General features: G+C 43.3%; 1 protein-coding gene across 8 annotated transcripts in view; it reads right to left on the bottom strand.

Annotated features, from left to right (window-relative positions):
* The window catches only part of ryk (receptor like tyrosine kinase), a 259,214-nt gene extending 242,238 nt beyond the window's left edge, over positions 1–16,976 (bottom strand). For 6 of the 8 annotated variants that reach the window (XM_048604442.1, XM_048604445.1, XM_048604443.1 and 3 more), the window contains exon 1: positions 16,707–16,970. In XM_048604442.1, coding sequence (XP_048460399.1) covers positions 16,707–16,860 — 154 coding nt within the window. In that variant the 5' untranslated portion in view covers positions 16,861–16,970. Of the gene's footprint in view, positions 1–16,706 lie in introns of all 8 variants that reach the window. The other 2 variants (XM_048604449.1, XM_048604450.1) reach the window with 1 other exon arrangement.
* Between the last annotated feature and the right edge of the window lie 1,274 nt (positions 16,977–18,250).

The raw sequence follows: 18,250 nt of genomic DNA, 5'->3' as shown, positions 1-18,250 counted from the left end.
TCCAAAGCATCCAGATCCTTTTGGTAATGTGGCGACCAGAACTGTACACAGTATTCCAAATGTGGTCGAACCCAAAGTCCTATACAACTGTAACATGACACGCCAACTCGTGTACTCAATACCCTGTCCGATGAATGAAAGCATGCCGTATGCCTTCTTGACCACTCTATCAACCTGCGTTGCCACCTTCAAGGTACAATGCACCTGAACACCCAGATCTCTCAATTTTCCCCAGGGCTTTCCATTTACTGTATAGTTCGCTCTTGAATTGGATCTTCCAAAATGCATCACCTCGCATTTGCCTGGATTGAACTCCATCTGCCATTTCTCCACCCATTTCTCCAATCTATCGATATTCTGCTGCATTCTCCGACAGTCCCCTTCACTATCTGCTACTCCACCAATCTTAGTGTCATCTGCAAACTTGCTAATCAGACCATCTATACCTTCGTCCAGATCATTTATGTATATCACAAACAACAGTGGTCCCAACACGGATCCCAGTGGAACACCACTGGTCACAGATCTCCATTTTGAGAAACTCCCTTCCACTACAACTCTCTGTCTCCTGTTGTCCAGCCAGTTCTCTATCCATCTAGCTAGTGCACCCTGGACCCCATGCCACTTCACTTTCTCCATCAGTCTACCATGGGGAACCTTATCAAACATCTTACTGAAGTCCATGTATATGACATGCACAGCCTTTCCTTCATCTATCAACGTTGTCACTTCCTCAAAGAATTCTATCAAGTTGGTAAGACATGACCTTCCCTGTACAAAACCATACTGCCTATCACTAATAAGCCCATTTTTTTCCAAATGTAAATAGATCCTATCCCTCAGTATCTTCTCCAGCAGCTTCCCCACCACTGACATCAGGCTCACCGGTCTATAATTACCTGGATTATCCTTGCTACCCTTCTTAAACAAGGGGACAACATTTGCAATTCTCCAGTCCTCCGGGGCCTCACCCGTGCTCAAGAATGCTGCAAAGATATCTGTTAAGGCCCTAGCTACTTCCTCTCTCACTTCCCTCAGTAACCTGGGATAAACCCCATCCGGACCTGGGGACTTGTCCACCCTAACGCCTTTTAGAATACCCAACACTTCCACCTCCCCCCTCCTTATGTCGACTTGACCTAGAGTACTCAAACATCAATCCCTAACCTGAACATTCGTCACGTCCCTCTCCTCAGTGAATACCGATGCAAAGTACTCATTAAGAATCTCACTCATTTTCTCTGACTCCTCACGTAACTTCCCTCCTTTGTCCTTGAGTGGGCCAACCCTTTCCCTAGTTACTCTCTTGCTCCTAATACACAAGGTAAGTGCACATGGCGTTTGGGGTAATATACAAGCTTAGATTCAGGATTGGCTAACCAACAGAAAGCACAGTCAGGATGAATGGGATTTTTTTCTGGTTCATAAGTTGTAATTAGTGGGGTGCTACAGGGTTCGGTCCTCTGGCCCCAACTACTTACGATCGATATTAATGACTTGGATGCATGGCCAGAACGTACTACAGTCAAATGTGCAGATGACACTTAAATAGATGGGAAAGTAAATTACAATGAAGAAATACTAAATTTACAAATGGGTATAGAGAAGTAATAGAGTCGTTAATTCAGACAGCACTGAAACAGACCCTTCAGTCCAACTCGTCCACACCAACCAAGTTTTCGAAACTAAACTTGTCCCATTTGCCTATGTTTGGCCCATATCCTTCCAAACCTTTTCCTATTCATGTATCTGTCCAAATGTCCTTTAAATAACATAACTGTACCTGCATCTACCACTCCCTCTGGCAGTTCAATCCGCATACGAACCACCCTTTGCGTGAAAAAGCTTTCCCAACGGTCCCTTTTAAATCTTTCTCCTCTCACCTTAAAAATATGACCTCTGCTTTTGAACCGCTATGGAAAAGACCTTTGCTATTCACCTTACCTATGCCCCTTGTGATTTTATAAACTTCTATATGGTCACCTCTCAACCTTCTATACACCAGTGAAAAAAGCCCCAGCCTAGCCAGCCTCTCCTTATAACTCAAACCCTCCAGATCTGGTAACATCCTTGCAAATCTTTTCTACATTCTCGCCAATTTAATTGTATCCTTCCTATAGCAGGGCAACCAGAACTGTACACAGTACTCCAAAAGTGGGCTCAATGTCCTGTAGGACTGCAACATGACATTTCAACTCCTATACTCAATGGTCTGAGCAATGAAGGCAAGCATGCTAACCATCTTTTTAACCACTCTGCCTATTGTTAGGTGACAGGGCCAAAATTTGGCAGATGGAATTTGTTGTGGATTAGTGAGAGGTTATTCATTTTGGTTGGAACAAAGCAAATAAAAATATTATCTAAATAGAGAGAAATTCCAAAATGCTTCTGTGCCAAGGCATCTAGGTGTCATCACGCATGTATTGCAGAAAGCTGATGTGCAGGTACTGCAGATAATACGGCAAATGGAATTTTGGCATTTATTGCTAAAAGAATGGAGTATAAAAGTAGGGCAGTGTTGTTGCAACCATATTTGGCATTGGTGAGATTGCTTATGGAGTTCTATGCACAGTTTTGGTCCCCTTACTTAAAGGAGGATGTATCTGCACTGGAGACAATTCAAAAGAAGGGTCGCTAGATTAATTCCTGAGATGAAACATCTTTTATGATGAGATTGAGCAGTTTGGGCCTATGCTTGTGAAAGTTTAGAAGAATGAGAGGAGATTTAATTGAGGTGCATAAGATGCTACAGGAGATTGACAAAGTAAACAAAAACAGATGTTTCCCATTGTGGGTCAAGCTGGAATGAGAGATCATGGTTTTAGGATAAGGGGTGACAAATTTAAAATAGAGATGAGGAGAATGTACTTCTCTCAAAGGGTCATGAATCTATGGAACTCACTATCCAAGGCAGAGATGAGATCAGCCCTTATCATATTAAACGGTGGAGCAGGCTCAAGGGGTGAAATTGCCTACTAGCGTTCCTGGTTCTTAATTATGTTTATCCTGACACTGTTCCATTGTGTTCTATATTCCCCAGACAGAAGTAACAAGCTCCGTCTATCCTGTCAAACCCTTTCAAATCTTGTATGTTTTGCCTCTCAGTCTTCTATCCTACAGACATTATAGACTCAATTATGTCTCAACCAGGTCATTCCAAAAACCAATCTAATGCCTGTGTCCAAAGCAAACATGTTTTTCTTTGCACATGGAAGCCAAAACTTCTAGATGTTACTTTATCAATGTTATTATGCTGCATTCGGAGTGAGTCCAAACTATATTCCCAAAGCTTACATATATTAACGATGTTGCAAATACCCTACTGCACGAATCTACAACAAAGTGCAGAATGTATGATCCATCTCAGCCTCCTTCAGAGATCCCCAGCGTCATAGATGCCTGTCTTCAGTCAAGCAATTCATTCCATGTGACATCAAGAAATGACCAGAGGAACTTGATGCTACAAAGGGTGTAGGCCCTGACAACATTCTGGGAATGCTGCTGAGGACATGGTCTCAAATATATCCTTTGGACAAAAACCGAGACAAATCCAACTCAGCAATTACCGCCCCATCACTCTACTCTCAATCGTCAGTAAAGTGAATGGAAGTACTATCAAGCAGCATGCACTTAGCAATAATCTAAACAGGAGTTGCTGGATAAATTCAGCAGTGGCAGCATCTGTAGAAAAACAGCATTAGCAGTCCAGCGACCTTTCTTCGGAACTGACAGCAACTAAGAAAAGGTGGTATTTATGCTGATGACAATGGGCAGAGGGGAAAGGAGTGAGCAGGTAAGTGGAGAGGGAGCCCAGAGAAAGGAAAAAATAAAAGATTGGCAGACAAAGAGACTGTTGACAGTGAGTGATGGAAGAAAGGAAATCATATAGGTGAAATTGGTGGTTACGAGCAGCTGAACGTGGGTTGGCTGTACTGAAATCAACACATTTCATTTCAGGACCTGGGAAGGGGTAGTGGTTAATAGACATGGAAGGAAGTGGTCATGCTCTAAAATTGTTAAACTCGATACTGAATCCTAAAGGACGTGAGCTTCCCAAGCAGAAGATGAAGTATTGTTCTGCCACCTTGCGCTCAGCCTGCAGGCCTGAAACAGAAATGTTGGCATGAGAACGCAGTGGTATGAAGTGGCAGGCAACTGAAGGTTGGGTCATTTTTATCGAATGGATGTAGGTACTCCGCGAAGTGGTCACCAGTTTAATTTGATAAGGATAGCAAAAGGCAGATGCAAGAGTTGAGTAGAAGCAAAAATGGATTGTATGATGTAGGAGCACTAGAATGGACAGTCACAAATTTCACAATATGTGCAGCATACTGCATGTGGGATTAAAAATATATTAGGAGAAACTGTTAACTATAGCAGCAATGAAAGGATGGACAGGTTGTGGCAATGATAATAAAGCAAGTTTGTGGGAAGTCTGGGGGTGTGTTCCTGGTTTTGAATTACAAGAAGGGATTTATTGAGTGGACCCGGTAAAATAATAAGCAGGGGCTCCCTAAGCAGCTGATCAATTTGGGTGTGGGAGGAACAAGGGAAAAAAAAAGTTGAGAGCAGAAGCAGGGGGGAACATGCAGAAAGGAAACGTACACGTGACCTGCAATGGCAGAGGCCAGCATTCCTCTCTCACCCATCTCCCATTTTTCTCTTTAAATCTGTCTGTTCTTACTAAGTCCTCTCAGTTTCCAGGTCCTTCATTTCCTTCAGTCACTCTCCATGGTTTTTCCTTTGATCACTGCCACCTCACTTATTTTCTTCACTATTAATTTGTTTCAAATTCTGTGAACTGCAAGTTTCAGGCCAGCTTTGTTAGCTCTAAACTTCCTTTCACTTTCCACTGCTCAGGCTCAAACAAAATGCTCATTTGTGCAACATACGTTTCTGAGAAACTATTCCAGTGGAGTCAAAGCTTTCAGAAGGAGGAATAAAACAAAATCCAGGCCCAAAGTTATATTCATTCATTTATCATGCTTGAAACCATATATCTTTATACATCGTTTCCTTAGTTGCAAAGATTGTTGCATTCCTCACCTTCATGAGCTTTCACCACAAATTATTAACCTTTCATCCCACTTAGTAAACCACAAATCAAACTTCAATTTAAGAAATGTTTATTTTCAACTAACTGGTTTATTTCAGCTAAAATATTACAATACCAAAGTAGCTGCAATTCATCATGCATAATTCACGAACCAACAATAGCTTCACTATTGGAGGAAAGAGTGGAAGAAAATCAGGAGTTACCGATATTAAAAGCTTTCATTGCAGATAAAATGCAAACAGAAAATGCCAATTAGGCCTATTTTCACAAGGGCAATTAGCTATCCACAGAATAAAACTTAAACTTAGGCCTTCTCCCTTAACTTTGGTGGTCTGCACTGCCCTTAACAGGCTTTAGTACCAGACACGAAAACAAGGTTGCTGGAAATGCTCAGTAGGTCTGGCTGCATCTGTGAAGGAAAAAACACAGTTAACGTTTCGGGTCTGGTGACCTTTCTTCAGAACTGAACTGGACAAGTCAGATTCCCAGCAGGAACCAGGCTGGAATAGATTATTTTAAAAAAGTGGGGTGATATTTCACTAAAACATAACCACATAATGGTACAGTCTTTGTTTTAACAATAAAACGAGTTTATTAGCAGAAATGATAAATGAAGGGAAAGAAAACACTGTTCCTCTATAACTCAAATTTGAGGATTTTAAGTACACAGAAGAATTAATCCAAGCATTGGACATCTTACAAGCATTGTTGCCATTGCAAGAATATGCAATAGAGCACTTTTAGCAAAACCAAGCCCAGCTTATTTACAAAACAGAGAGAGAGAGAGATTTTTCTGTTTGTTATGATACCTTGATAGGTTTGAAGTGATTAAAATTTCAAATTATCTGTTGGAACTGTAAATAACTTTTCCTTAATTATTAAGCCACTGACTTAGTTCAGCACTGGAAAAAACCTATCACTGGCACAGCTTCTTTTTGCGAAATTATTCACTTTACTTCTTTTCCACTAACTGTATTCCTGTTACTTCAGTTTGAGATAAACAAAAACTTTTAGTCTTACATAATTTTGTTCTTTTAAATAATTAAGGAACGTTGCAACTTTATAGAAAGATTTCACAACACTTCAAAGCTTGATATATGCTCTTCTCTCCTACAACTTCCCAACAGAGTGCAGGAATCTGGCAAGTTCTCTTTAAACCCTTTGGGTAGTTTCCTAAGAACCAAAGATAGAAATTGCTGGGAAAGCTCAGCAGATCCAGCAGCATCTGTGGAGATAAGTCAAAGCTAATGTTTTGGGTCCAGTGACCCTCCCTTTGAGATTGATTTCGCTCCACAATGCTGCAAGACCTGTTGAGCTTGGCCAACAAGTTCTGTTTCAGTTTCTGATTTCCAACATCGGCAGTCAGAGTCATAAGAATGCACAGCACAGAAACAGAACCTTCGGTCCAACTCGTCCATGGCGACTAAATATCCTAAATAAACCTAGTCCCATTTGCCAGCATTTGGCACAGATCCCTCTACATCCTTCCTCTTCACATTCCCATTCAGATGCCTTTTAAATCTCATAATTATACCAGCCTCCAGCACTTCCTCTGGCAGCTCATTCTGTACACGCCACACTCTTACATCAAAAAGTTGCCAATTAGGTCCTTTTTAATTCTTCGTGTCAAGACCCTTCTTCAGAACTAGGGAGGCGAAAAGGAGGTGGGAAATACATAGGAGGAGGAGGGGTGGGGTTGGTGGAAGGACGATCTCTCTCCCAGGAAAGATGTCAGTAGATTTCTGTCCCACCTATCACCATCCCACCTACCTTCCCCCAGCCCCACCCCTCCTCCCTCTATTTACTTCCCAGCTTCCTTCGCCCTCCCCAGTTCTGAAGAAGGCTCCAGACTCAAAATGTCGACTTTCCTACTCCTGCTGCTGCATGACCTGCTGTGTTCCACGCTCTTGACTCTGATTCCAGCATCTGCAGTTCTTGGTATCCCCTTTTAATTCTTTTCCTGCTCAGCTTAAACTTATGCCCTCTAGTTTTGGACTCCCCCCACCCTGGGGAAAAGGCCTGGTCTATTTACCTATCCATGCCCCTTATGATTTTATAAACCTCTATAACGTCACCCCTCAGCCTCTGATGCTCCAGAGAAAATAGCCCAGCCTATTCAGCTTCTTCCTATAGCTCAATCCTCCAACCCTGGCAACATCCTTCTATGTCTTATCTGAACACTTTTAAGTTTCACAACATCCTTCCTAGAACAGAGAGACCAGAATTGAATGCTGTATTCCAAAAGTGGCCTAACCAATGTCCTGTAGAGCCGCAACAGGATCTCCCAACTCCTATATTCAATGCAATGACCAATGAAGGCAAGCATACAAGCTCCTTCACTATCCTAACTACCTGCGAGTCCACTTTCAAGGAACTATGAATCTGCACTCCAAGGTCTTTGCTCAGCAACACTCCCCAGGACCTTACCATTAAGGGTACAAGTCCTGCCCTGACTTGCCTTTCCAAAATGCAGCACTTCACATTTATCTTAATTAAACTTAATCTGCCACCCATTGGCCCATCTGATCAAGATCCCGCTGTACTAAGAAGTAACCTTCGCTGACCTCTACATCTCCAATTTTGGTGTCATCTGCAAACTTACTAACCATATCTATGCTCACATCCAGATCATTTATGTAAGTGACGAAAAGCAGTGCACCCAGCACCAATCCTTGTGGCACACTGCTGGTCACAGGCCTCTAGCCTGACAAGCAACCCTCCACCACCACCCTCTGCCTTCCACCTTCGAGCCAGTTTTGTATCGATATAGCTAGTTCTCTCCATGGGATCTAACTTTGCTAACCAGTCTACCGTGTGGAGCCTTGCCGAACCCCTTACTGAAGTCTATATAGATCACATCCAGCATTCTGCCCTTATCAATCCTCTTTGTTACTTCTTCAAAAACCTCAATCAAGTTAGTGAGACATAATTCCCAATGCACAATCCCCAACTCCCTTGCCTTTCCCTTTCCAAATATATGCAAATTTTGTCCGTCAGGATTCCTCCAACAACGTACCCACCACGGATATCAAGCTCACCAGTCTATAGTTCCCTGGCTTTTCCTTACCACCTTTCTTAAATAGTGGCAACACGTTAGTCAACCTCCAGTTGGCTAGCATCTCACATGTGGCTATCGATGATACAAATACCTCAGCAAGTGGCTCAGCAATCTCTTCCTTTGCTTCCCATAGAGTTCTAGGTTACACCTGATCAGATCCCGGGGATTGATGTGTTTTAAGCTGTCCAGCAGTTCCTCCTGTATAACAATGGACATTTTATGATGATGCTATTTATTTTCCCACGTTCTAATATTTTCCATATCCTTTTCCACAGTAAACATTGATGCAAAATACTCATTTAGTATCTCCCCCATCTCCTGTGGTTTCACACATAGGTGGCCTTGCCGATCTTTAAGGGGCCCTATTCTGTCCCTAGTTATCCTTTTGTCCTTAATGCATTTGTAAAATCCCTTTGGATTCTCCTTATCCCTATTTGCCAAAGCTATGTCCCTTTTCGCCCTCCTGATTTCCCTCTTAAGTATACTCCCACTGCCTTTATGCTTTTCTCAGGATTCAGTTGATCTCTACTGTCCATTCCTGACAAATTCTTCCTTCTTTTTCTTGACCAAAACCTCACTTTCTCTAGTCATCCAGCATTCCCTACACCTATCAGCCTTGCCCTTCACCCTAACAGGAACATACCACATCTATACTCTCGTAATCTCATTTTTCAGCCATCCCTTTACCTGCAAACATCTACCCCTAATCAACTTTTGAAAGTTCCTGCCTAATACTGTCAAAAATGGCCTTCCTCCAAGATCAACTACTGTGACTTAACTTATTATTTCCTAGCTGCGGGTGCAGGTTGGAGTCTGACCCAACTGTAGACAGAGGCAGGCCCTGTGTGCAGAAAGCACCTTGACTCTCAAATGTAGTAAAAGGTATTCCCCCATGAGCAGCTCTTTGTGTGAGGTAGGAAACTAATGGTGTGGTGTTGAATCAAAGGGCACATCCATTACAAATCAGGAAAATTCTGACTGTAATATTTGAACTGACATGGGAAGCTAAGGTCCATCATGGGTCTTTCACAGGAAACAACGGAGATCAGTGCTGCCATATTGGCCTCATGCGATGAAGGAGCACACAGCAACAATTTAAAGCTGGAAACATTTCACAAAACTCAACAAAGGACATCAGCCTCAGCTGCACACAACACTCTGCATTAACTCAGTTGACATAGTGCTTCAGTACAGTCAATTTTTAAAGATATTGATGAATTCTTCTAATTATTCTGCAGTGCTAATCCAAGTACTCAAATCTTCAACACAAATACAGAAGTTGATATTAATACATGGCAACACTGTCTAGTTATGAAGAATGAAAACAAGCAATTGAAAACCAAACAAAAGTCCTGAAAAAAATCTCAAAAGGAGCCTTCAGGAAAGAAAAATTACTTTGTGTCCCAACACATTTTCATTGTAAGCAGTTTGGAGAGAGATCACTAGGTTGATTCCTGGGATGAAGGGGTTGCCATACAAGTACAGGTTGTACAGGTTCCACCAGTCCTCATTGGAGTTCACAGAAATAACCTTATTAGTGTACACAGTGGTGATGCAACAGGATAAATGTCGAGAAGATGCTTTCTTTGTAGAGGAAATCTAGAAAAAAAGGGGGCACAGTTCTAAAATAATTGCCCCATATTTAAGACGGAGGTGAGATGGAATTTATTCTGTCAGAGGGTCATTCGTTCTGGGAAATTCATTTCTCTGAAGAGGAAGAGGATTAGTCATTGAATATTATCAAACCTAATTTTTGACCTAAAAGGAGTTAAAATTAATGAAAAGCAGGCAGGACAGTGGAATTAAAACTACAATCAATTCAGCAATGATCTTTTGGATAGTGAGCAAAACCGCCTTCCCCAGTTCTATTTCTTATATTCTCATCCACTTAGAAAGCTATTGATTTTAACAGAACAATTAATGCCTATAAGTAAACGAAAGGTCTGACAGGCTTTTGAGAGAGAAAATGAAGACTCCCGAAGTGAAAATAAATACCAACAAGACAAGTTGGCCCAAATAAAAATTCCTTCACAGATGTTAGCTAATGCCACACTCTAACTTTCTACTAAAGATGATTACAGTAACCAGATGAGTGCCTACTTTTTTGACATTTGAAACTAGGAAAACAAGCTCAACATCAAAAAGATACAAGATTTTGAGATTAAACAAACATTGAACTAACTTTAAAGAAGGTAATTCAAGAACCAAATTAATAAAACTTTCCTCTTAACACTTGCAAACTTGTAAGATGGCTGACATTAAAAAAGCCATGTTGTCAATATTTAGTGTTTGTATGATTTACTCAAGGATTGTATTATAAATGGACTGAAATAAACTTATAGATATTTCCCACTATCACTTGCATCATTTTTGCCAGCATCGAATGCCAGAGTAAAATTCCTACTTTAAAAATAAAACCAGTCTGATTCCAAACCAAAACACAAACAGATTCTAAACAAGGCCTTATACATAACATGCACTGTCTGACCTAAAATGTCACCTCTTCTTTACAGTGATAAAACCTTTCGCTCTCTCAGGACAGTAACTTGAAAGGAATTCAGGGATTTTCAATTAAAACCTTCTAACTAATTAAAGATTTAACAGCATCTTAGTTTGTTTAGAACATAGAACAGAGAACATAGAACAGTACAACACAGTACAGGCCCTTCGGCCCACGATGCTGTGCCGAACTTTTACCCTAATCCTAAGGTCTATCTAACCTCCACCCCTACCTTATACTATTATCCACATGCCTATCTAATAGCCGCTTAAATGCTCCTAATTAGGCCAACTCCACTACCCTCTCCGGCAATGCATTCCATGCCCCGACCACTCTCTGAGTAAAGAACCTACCTCTGACATCTCCCCTATATCTACCTCCACTCACTTTAAAACTCTGCCCCCTTGTAATAGCTACCTCCACCATAGGAAAAGGTCCCTGGCTGTCCACTCTATCTATACCTCTGATCATTTTGTACACCTCTATCAAGTCACCAAATAATACATCCTCATCAGTGGTGTGACCCTTTGATCTTTTACTTATAAATTCTGTATCAAATACTACCTCTCTCACTAACACCTGAAGGGGGAGTGAGGCTCCGAAAGCTAGTGTTTTGAAATAAACCTGCTGACGAAAGCTTGTGTTTCAAAATTAACCTGTTGGACTATAACCTGGTGTCGTGTAATTTCTAACCTCGTCCACCCCAGTCCAACACCAGCACGTCCACATCATGTCATAAATGGTTTAAAAGAGGCTGCAGCTGTAGCATATTAAACTGTTTACATGCACTACAGATGTCACTGCAAATCTTTAGCCCACGTCAAGCAAGTTATTTAAAGTCTGCCACAAGACTTTAATGTGATGTAGGCAGCTGAAACTCAAAAATTGGTAATAAGCATACACAAATGAAATCTGAACATTAGGGTTGTTAGAAACAAATGTTATTCTTCTTCATGCACTCCACAGAGGCCCAAATCTTTCAACTCAATTCCAGGATTCAAATTTGTTATTTTGAAACAAATTTATTGATACTCATTACCAAATTGAACTGCTTCAATTAGTTAAGCGAGAGTAACTGTTTAGAAACAGTTACAAGAGTAACAAGATTTATCCTACTTCTTGTCTTCAGAGTCAAGTTTGAGCTTGGGTCAATCGAAAATAATTTCTCACAAGAATTGTACATGCTTAGAAGACAGCCCAGGTCATGCAATCGCTTCTGTAATAATACCAGCTCAAGAACTTGGCATAAAACACTACCAGAAATTAGGGAGATCGGTGTTGTGTTTGATATCTGAAGGCAGTTGTTTCCCCACTGAATACTGGATCACTGGAAGAGGCTGCTTGCTCATATGGTGGACACATTCATTGAATTCCTAAACCGGTTTCTGGTCAAAATAAGTATTGCAAAAAAATATTGGAGACCATGATTACATTTTGGGGGATTGAGGGGAATCTCCTGGTAAGAGCTCTTCCCAACAACCTGGGTTTTTAAAATATGTTTCTTCATCTTTTCCATTGTTCATGGGCAGCATTTCCTATTTTCATGCATTTATGTTCTATTTGATACATTTGTACAAACATAGGACCTCCATATACAGTGCCAGAAGTGGCATCATCTTTTAAGTAGAAAGCAAGCAGCAATTTAATATTATAGCTCATTGTTATTTGATTCTTCACACTGTGATCATTTCAAACTCTACTTTAAAATATTCCATTAACAACTTGAAGCATAAATCCAACCTACATACAACTGTCACAGCACAAAAGGAGACTGTTCTGCCTATTATGTTTGCACAGGGTCTCCAAATGAGAAATTTACTTAGAAACATTCTCCTGACTTTCCCCCCACCAGAACACTTTGGATTCTTCCCTTTTCAAATAATTCCGTTTTAAATGCCTCAACTGGACCCGCTTCCGTCACGCATAGCAAGTTTATTCCAGACTTTAACCACTTGTGTGTAAAAGTTTTTTTCTCATTTTACTTCTACCAACTCTCCCTATTTACTTTGTTCAGGTCACTTACGATTTTGAATACTTCGATCAAATCTCCTCTCAGCCTTCTCTCTTCTCCAAGAGAAACAGTAGTATTTTCTTCAATTTGCCTTCATAATAAGGTCCTCACCTCTGGAACCATTCCTGTAAATCTTTTCTCCACCTCTCCAATTCCTTCCTTAAATGCAGAAGTAGACACAATACTCCAGCTGAGGCTCCTGTCTCTTATACGCTTATCCCCTATTAATTAAGCCTAAGATACTGTATGCTCTATTAACTGCTGTCTCCACCTGTCCTGCCACCTTTAATGATTGATTTATATATACATTCAGGTCCATCTGCTCCTGCACCCCCTTTAAAGCTGTATCCTTTATTTTGTACAGTATAACCAAAATCTATTACCTCACTCTTCTCTATAATGAATTTCATTTGTCTTGTGTCTGTCCATTCCACCAACCCATCCACTTCGTTTTGGGGTTCTATACTATCCTCCCTCAGTTCATGATGCATCCAAATTTTGAATCATCTGCAAAACTTTGAAATTGTCCCCGTGCACAATGGTCAATGATAAGCTATATTAGGAAACACAAGGGTCCCAAAATCGACCACTGAGGAAACTCCATTACCTTTCCCCAATCCAAAAAATCTGTTAAATATTATTCTCTGCTTCCTATCAACTAGTAAATTTCCTATCAAGTTACTACATCCTTGTCATAACACTAGTTATATCTTTGCTCATGTATTTAAACACATTTCTCAATCCTCAAAAATTAAATCTTCACAACCTGAGCAACAAATCTTTGGCATGTGTTTAAAGTCGCAGTGTAAAAATGTGTAAATCAGGAAAAGAAATATAAAAAAAAAACTACAGGCTCACCCAATTATACACTTGAATACAACCAACAATCCAGATTATACCACAACAAAACAGTATTTTTTTATTTTATGAATCTCTTCTGCACCCTTGCCAGTGAAAATTCATATTTCCCTGCCATGTTGCAACCAGAACTGTACACATTATTCCTAACTCATAATACCCAGCTCCATCATATCCTTGTTTTTGTATTGAATACCTTGACTAATAAAGGTAAGTATTCCATATGCCTTCTTAACTACCTTATCTGCTTGTCCAGATGCCTTCAAGAATCCATGGGCATGCACACCAAGGTCCCTCTGTACTTCATAGGGTCCTACCATTCAATATGTATTCCCTTGCTTTGTTATTTCTTCCAAAATAGACGACCTCACATTTTTCAGGATTAAGTTCCATTTGACACCATTCAATCCATCTGACCAGCTCAGCTACATCTTAATGGCTTCACATCCTTCTTGAAATGTGGTATTCAAAACTTGTAAAAACTCTCCAGCTGAGGGTAAATGAATACATTGTACACATTTAACAAATCTTTGTCCTTGCACTCTTGAGCTCCTAGTTATAATAAGGATCCTGGATTCATTATTAACTGTGCTCCATCGTGTCATCTTCAATGGTTTCAGTACAGACTTCTTGCGTCCATGCAGTTTTGAAGTGAAACACAGTAGCACAGAATATAAAACTATGGGCCTGGTGATGGAAAATGGGATTAAAACAGATAGATAGCTTGAGGGTTGATGCAACTACAATGGGCCAAGGGGCCTTTTTCCATGTTGTAAAAACTCAACAAGTCCATAGCCATCCTCCTCAGGAGCCTCCGCCGCAGCCAACATCCAGGACTTACCAACCGACTCCACTCCTCCCACCGCCGACGCCAACGCCGCTCCACCCACCGCCTCCATAGCCATCAGCTCCAGAGCAGACAATAGCACCCAGCCCTGCTGGGTCTTCACCATCCCCCCAGACCTTCCCTTTACTGAGGACAAACGGTCAGTCCTCAGTAAAGGGTCATCTTTAACCACCTCCACCCTAACATCAACAAATACCGCTCACATTGGGACGTTGAACAGTTTTTCCGTCACCTCTGCCTCCGCGCTTACTTCTTTAATCATGAGCCTAACCCTCCTCTACTGACCCCTTCTCCCGCCTCCAATACACCCCCTCCTCCTGGACACCACCCCAAGGCCTCCTACCCTCCCTCGACCTCTTCATCTCCAACTCCTGTCGTGACATCAATCACCTCAACCTCTCCCCCACAGAACGCGCAGCCCTCTGCTCCAATCCCAACCTCACCACAAAACCCGTGGACAAGGGAGGCGCAGTTGTAGTATGGCGCACTGACCTCTAGATCGCCGAGGCTAGACACCAGCTCTCTGACACCTCCTCCTACCGCCCCCTTGATCATGACCCCACCCCCGACCACCAAAACACCATCTCCCAAACCATCCACAACCTCATCACTTCAGGTGACCTCCCATCCACAGCCTCCAACCTCATCATTCCCCAACCCCGCACTGCCCATTTCTATCTCCTTCCCAAAATCCACAAACCTGACTGCCCTGGTCGACTCATTGTCTCCACCTGCTCCTGCCCCACCTAAAGGCCCTCTGCTTCTTGCTGTCCCTCAGCCCCGACCAGTCCCCCTCCACTGACACCCTCATCCGCTTAGCTGAACTCGTCCTCACCCTTAACAACTTCTCTTTCAATTCCTCCCACTTCCTACAGACAAAGGGGGTGGCCATGAGTACCCGCATGGGCCCAAGCATCTCAGATGTCCTCATTTTTCAATGACCGCAACTTTGCTTCGCCCCCCCCCCCCCCCCCGCAGTGGTCGAGAACACTCTCGACCGTGTCTCCCGCATTTCCTGCAACTCATCCCTCACAGCACCCCCACCCCCCCGCAATAACAACCAAAACAGAATCCCCCTCGTCCTCATATACCTCCTCCAACCTCCAGATCCAACGCATCATCCTCCGACACTTCCGCCATCTGCAATCTGACCCCACCAAAGACATTTTTCCCTCCCCACCCTTATCTGCTTTCTGGAGGGACCACTCTCTCCATGACTCCCTTGTCCACTCCACACTCCCCTCCAGACCCACCACACCCAGCACTTTTCTCTGCAACCGCAGGAAGTGCTAAACCTGCCCCTACACCTCCCCCCTCACCTCCATCCCAGGCCCCGAGAAGACTTTCCACATCAAGCAGATATTCACCTGCACATCTGCTAATGTGGTATACTGCATCCGCTGTACCCGTTGTGGCCTCCTCCACATCGGGGAAACCAAGCGGAGGCTTGGGGACCGCTTTGCGGAACACCTACACTTGGTTCGCACTAAACAACTGCACCTCCCAGTCGCGAACCATTTTAACTCCCCCTCCCACTCCTTAGATGACATGTCCATCCTGGGCCTCCTGCAGTGCCACAACGATGCCACCCGAAGGTTGCAGGTACAGCTACTCATATTCCGCTTGGGAACCCTGCAGCCCAATGGTATCAATGTGGACTTCACAAGCTTCAAAATCTCCCCTCTCCCTACCGCATCCCAAAACCAGCCCAGCTTGTCCCCGCCTCCCTAACCTGTCCTTCCTCCCACCTATCCACTCCTCCCACCTCAAGTCCCACCCCCATCTCCTACCTACCAGCCTCATCCCGCCTCCTTAACCTGTCCATCCTTCCTGGACTGACCTATCTCCTCCCTAACTCCCCACCTACACTCACCTTTACTGGCTCCATCCCCGACTCCTTGACCTGTCAGTCTCCTCTCCACCTATCTTCTCCTCCATCCATCTTCTTTCTGCCTCCCCCTCTCTCCCTATTTATTTCAGAATCCCCTTCCCCTCCCCCCTTTCTGAAGAAAGATCAAGGCCCGAAACGTCAGCTTTTCTGCTCCTCTGATGCTGCTCGGCCTGCTGTGTTCATCCAGCTCTACAACTTGTTATCTTCTCAGTAGGTATTTACTAAGGTTCTTTAGGCAGTAGCATCCACGGCCCCGTGCTACGCTTGATCCTCTCCCCATACCCGTTTCCCCCTCTCGTACCCACTGCCGTCTCATCAGGCCCTGCCCCGTATCTCCCCGCCTCCCACAGGCCACGCCCCCCCAACTGCCTCCCCCCATCCCCCCCCAACACAACTCCCACTCCCCCACCCCTTCCCGTCCCTTCCCTTCCCTCTCTCCCCCACGCACCCCCCCACCCCCATTCTCCCGGTGGGCCCACACTCACCGATCAGCCGCCGCGTCTCCTCCACGCTCAGGTAGACATTGACCCCGGGGCCGCCTCGACACACGCCATCCGAGCAGCAGCTCCACAGCACCAGCAAGGCCCGCCAGAAGATCGTGGATGCGCCCTGGCCAGCAGCGGCGGCGGTGCCCGCCATTGCTGAGCGGCGCTTTCCTGATTCCGTGTCCGTTACGGGCTCTTAGCCGCGCCGGGGATCGACCGGCCGCCTCTCCGTTTCTCCATGGCCGCGTCCAACACAGCGCGCATGCGCCAGGACCGGATCCGTTCACTGAGCATGCGCACTCGCTGGCCCTGGCAGGCAGCAGGCATGTTAGTTCATCCCTGGTTTGGTAGGTTGTCTCTGAACAAAAGATATCTGTCCAGGTAGGAAACACCAAAGTACTGGTTTGAAGGGATTTTCCCCAAATAACAGCGGGTAGGGAAAGGCGTGAACCGTGACGTCAGAAATGCGTGCAATAAGGGTTAAATTTGTTAGGGTGCCGTTATATCTCCAATACACAACTTACAAAGTTGCCAGAAGAAAAGTATGAAGCCTAAGGATTGGGAGCATTTTAGACTTCATCAAAATGAGAACAGAGAGGTCGACAGCACAGAATATGAGAATAACTCTACACGGAAAATAAAATGAGAGAGTAAAATTGTGGATGATGTGAAAGCTTCCATTAATGTGTGAAGAACCAACAGATTCGTGGAGACAAACATAGGTCCTCCAAAGGCAGCAGCTGGTCAAATTACAATAGAGTAGAAAGAAATAGAAGAATTGAACTTGTACTTCAAGTCTGTTTTCATGGAGGGAGGCATAAATAACTTCCTAGAAATGTTAGGGGATCAGAGTCTAGCGAGAGGATAGAATTGAAGGATATCATTATTAGTAAGATGATGATGCTGGGGAAATGAATGGTGTTAAAGGCTGACAAATCACCACGGCCTAATGATCTATGATCCATTGACACCATTTATACATCTATCAAAGACCCCAACCACCCATTATACTCTCTTGCACCATCTTCTGTTGGGCAGTAGATATTGAAATTTGAAAACGCATATAAACAGATTCAAGTACAACTTCTTCCCTGCTGTTATCAGACTTTTGGATGGTCCACTCAAATGTCAATTCTGATCTCCCGCTCTCTCCACCTCCTCTGCGGTTGTAATACTCTATTCTGCAATCAGTCTGCCTTCCAGGTGCACTTTGTATGGTATAGACTGCAAAACAACACTTTTCACTGTATCTTGATACATGTGACAACAGCACATTGAATATCCAGAGTACAAAAGGAAGTGGCCCTGGAAACATTAGATGCATGCTGGTCAGCTTTCAAATTCTATCGATTTTGGAGCAGTTCCTACAGATTGAAGAGTGGTAAATGTAGCCACTGCAAAAATGGAGGGAGAGAATAAAGCAGGGAATTACAGACCAGTGAGCCTGACGTCAGTAGTGGGCAACATACTATGGTCCATTAGCAAAGATTTTATAGCAGAACATTTAGAAAACAATAATTGATCAGACACAGTCAGCATGGATT

This window comes from Rhincodon typus, chromosome 13 (genome assembly GCF_021869965.1).
Source record: "Rhincodon typus isolate 14 chromosome 13, sRhiTyp1.1, whole genome shotgun sequence".
Lineage (NCBI taxonomy): Eukaryota > Metazoa > Chordata > Chondrichthyes > Orectolobiformes > Rhincodontidae > Rhincodon > Rhincodon typus.
The sequence above is the reverse complement of the archived record's forward strand: the minus strand, read 5'-3'. Positions and strand labels throughout refer to the sequence as shown.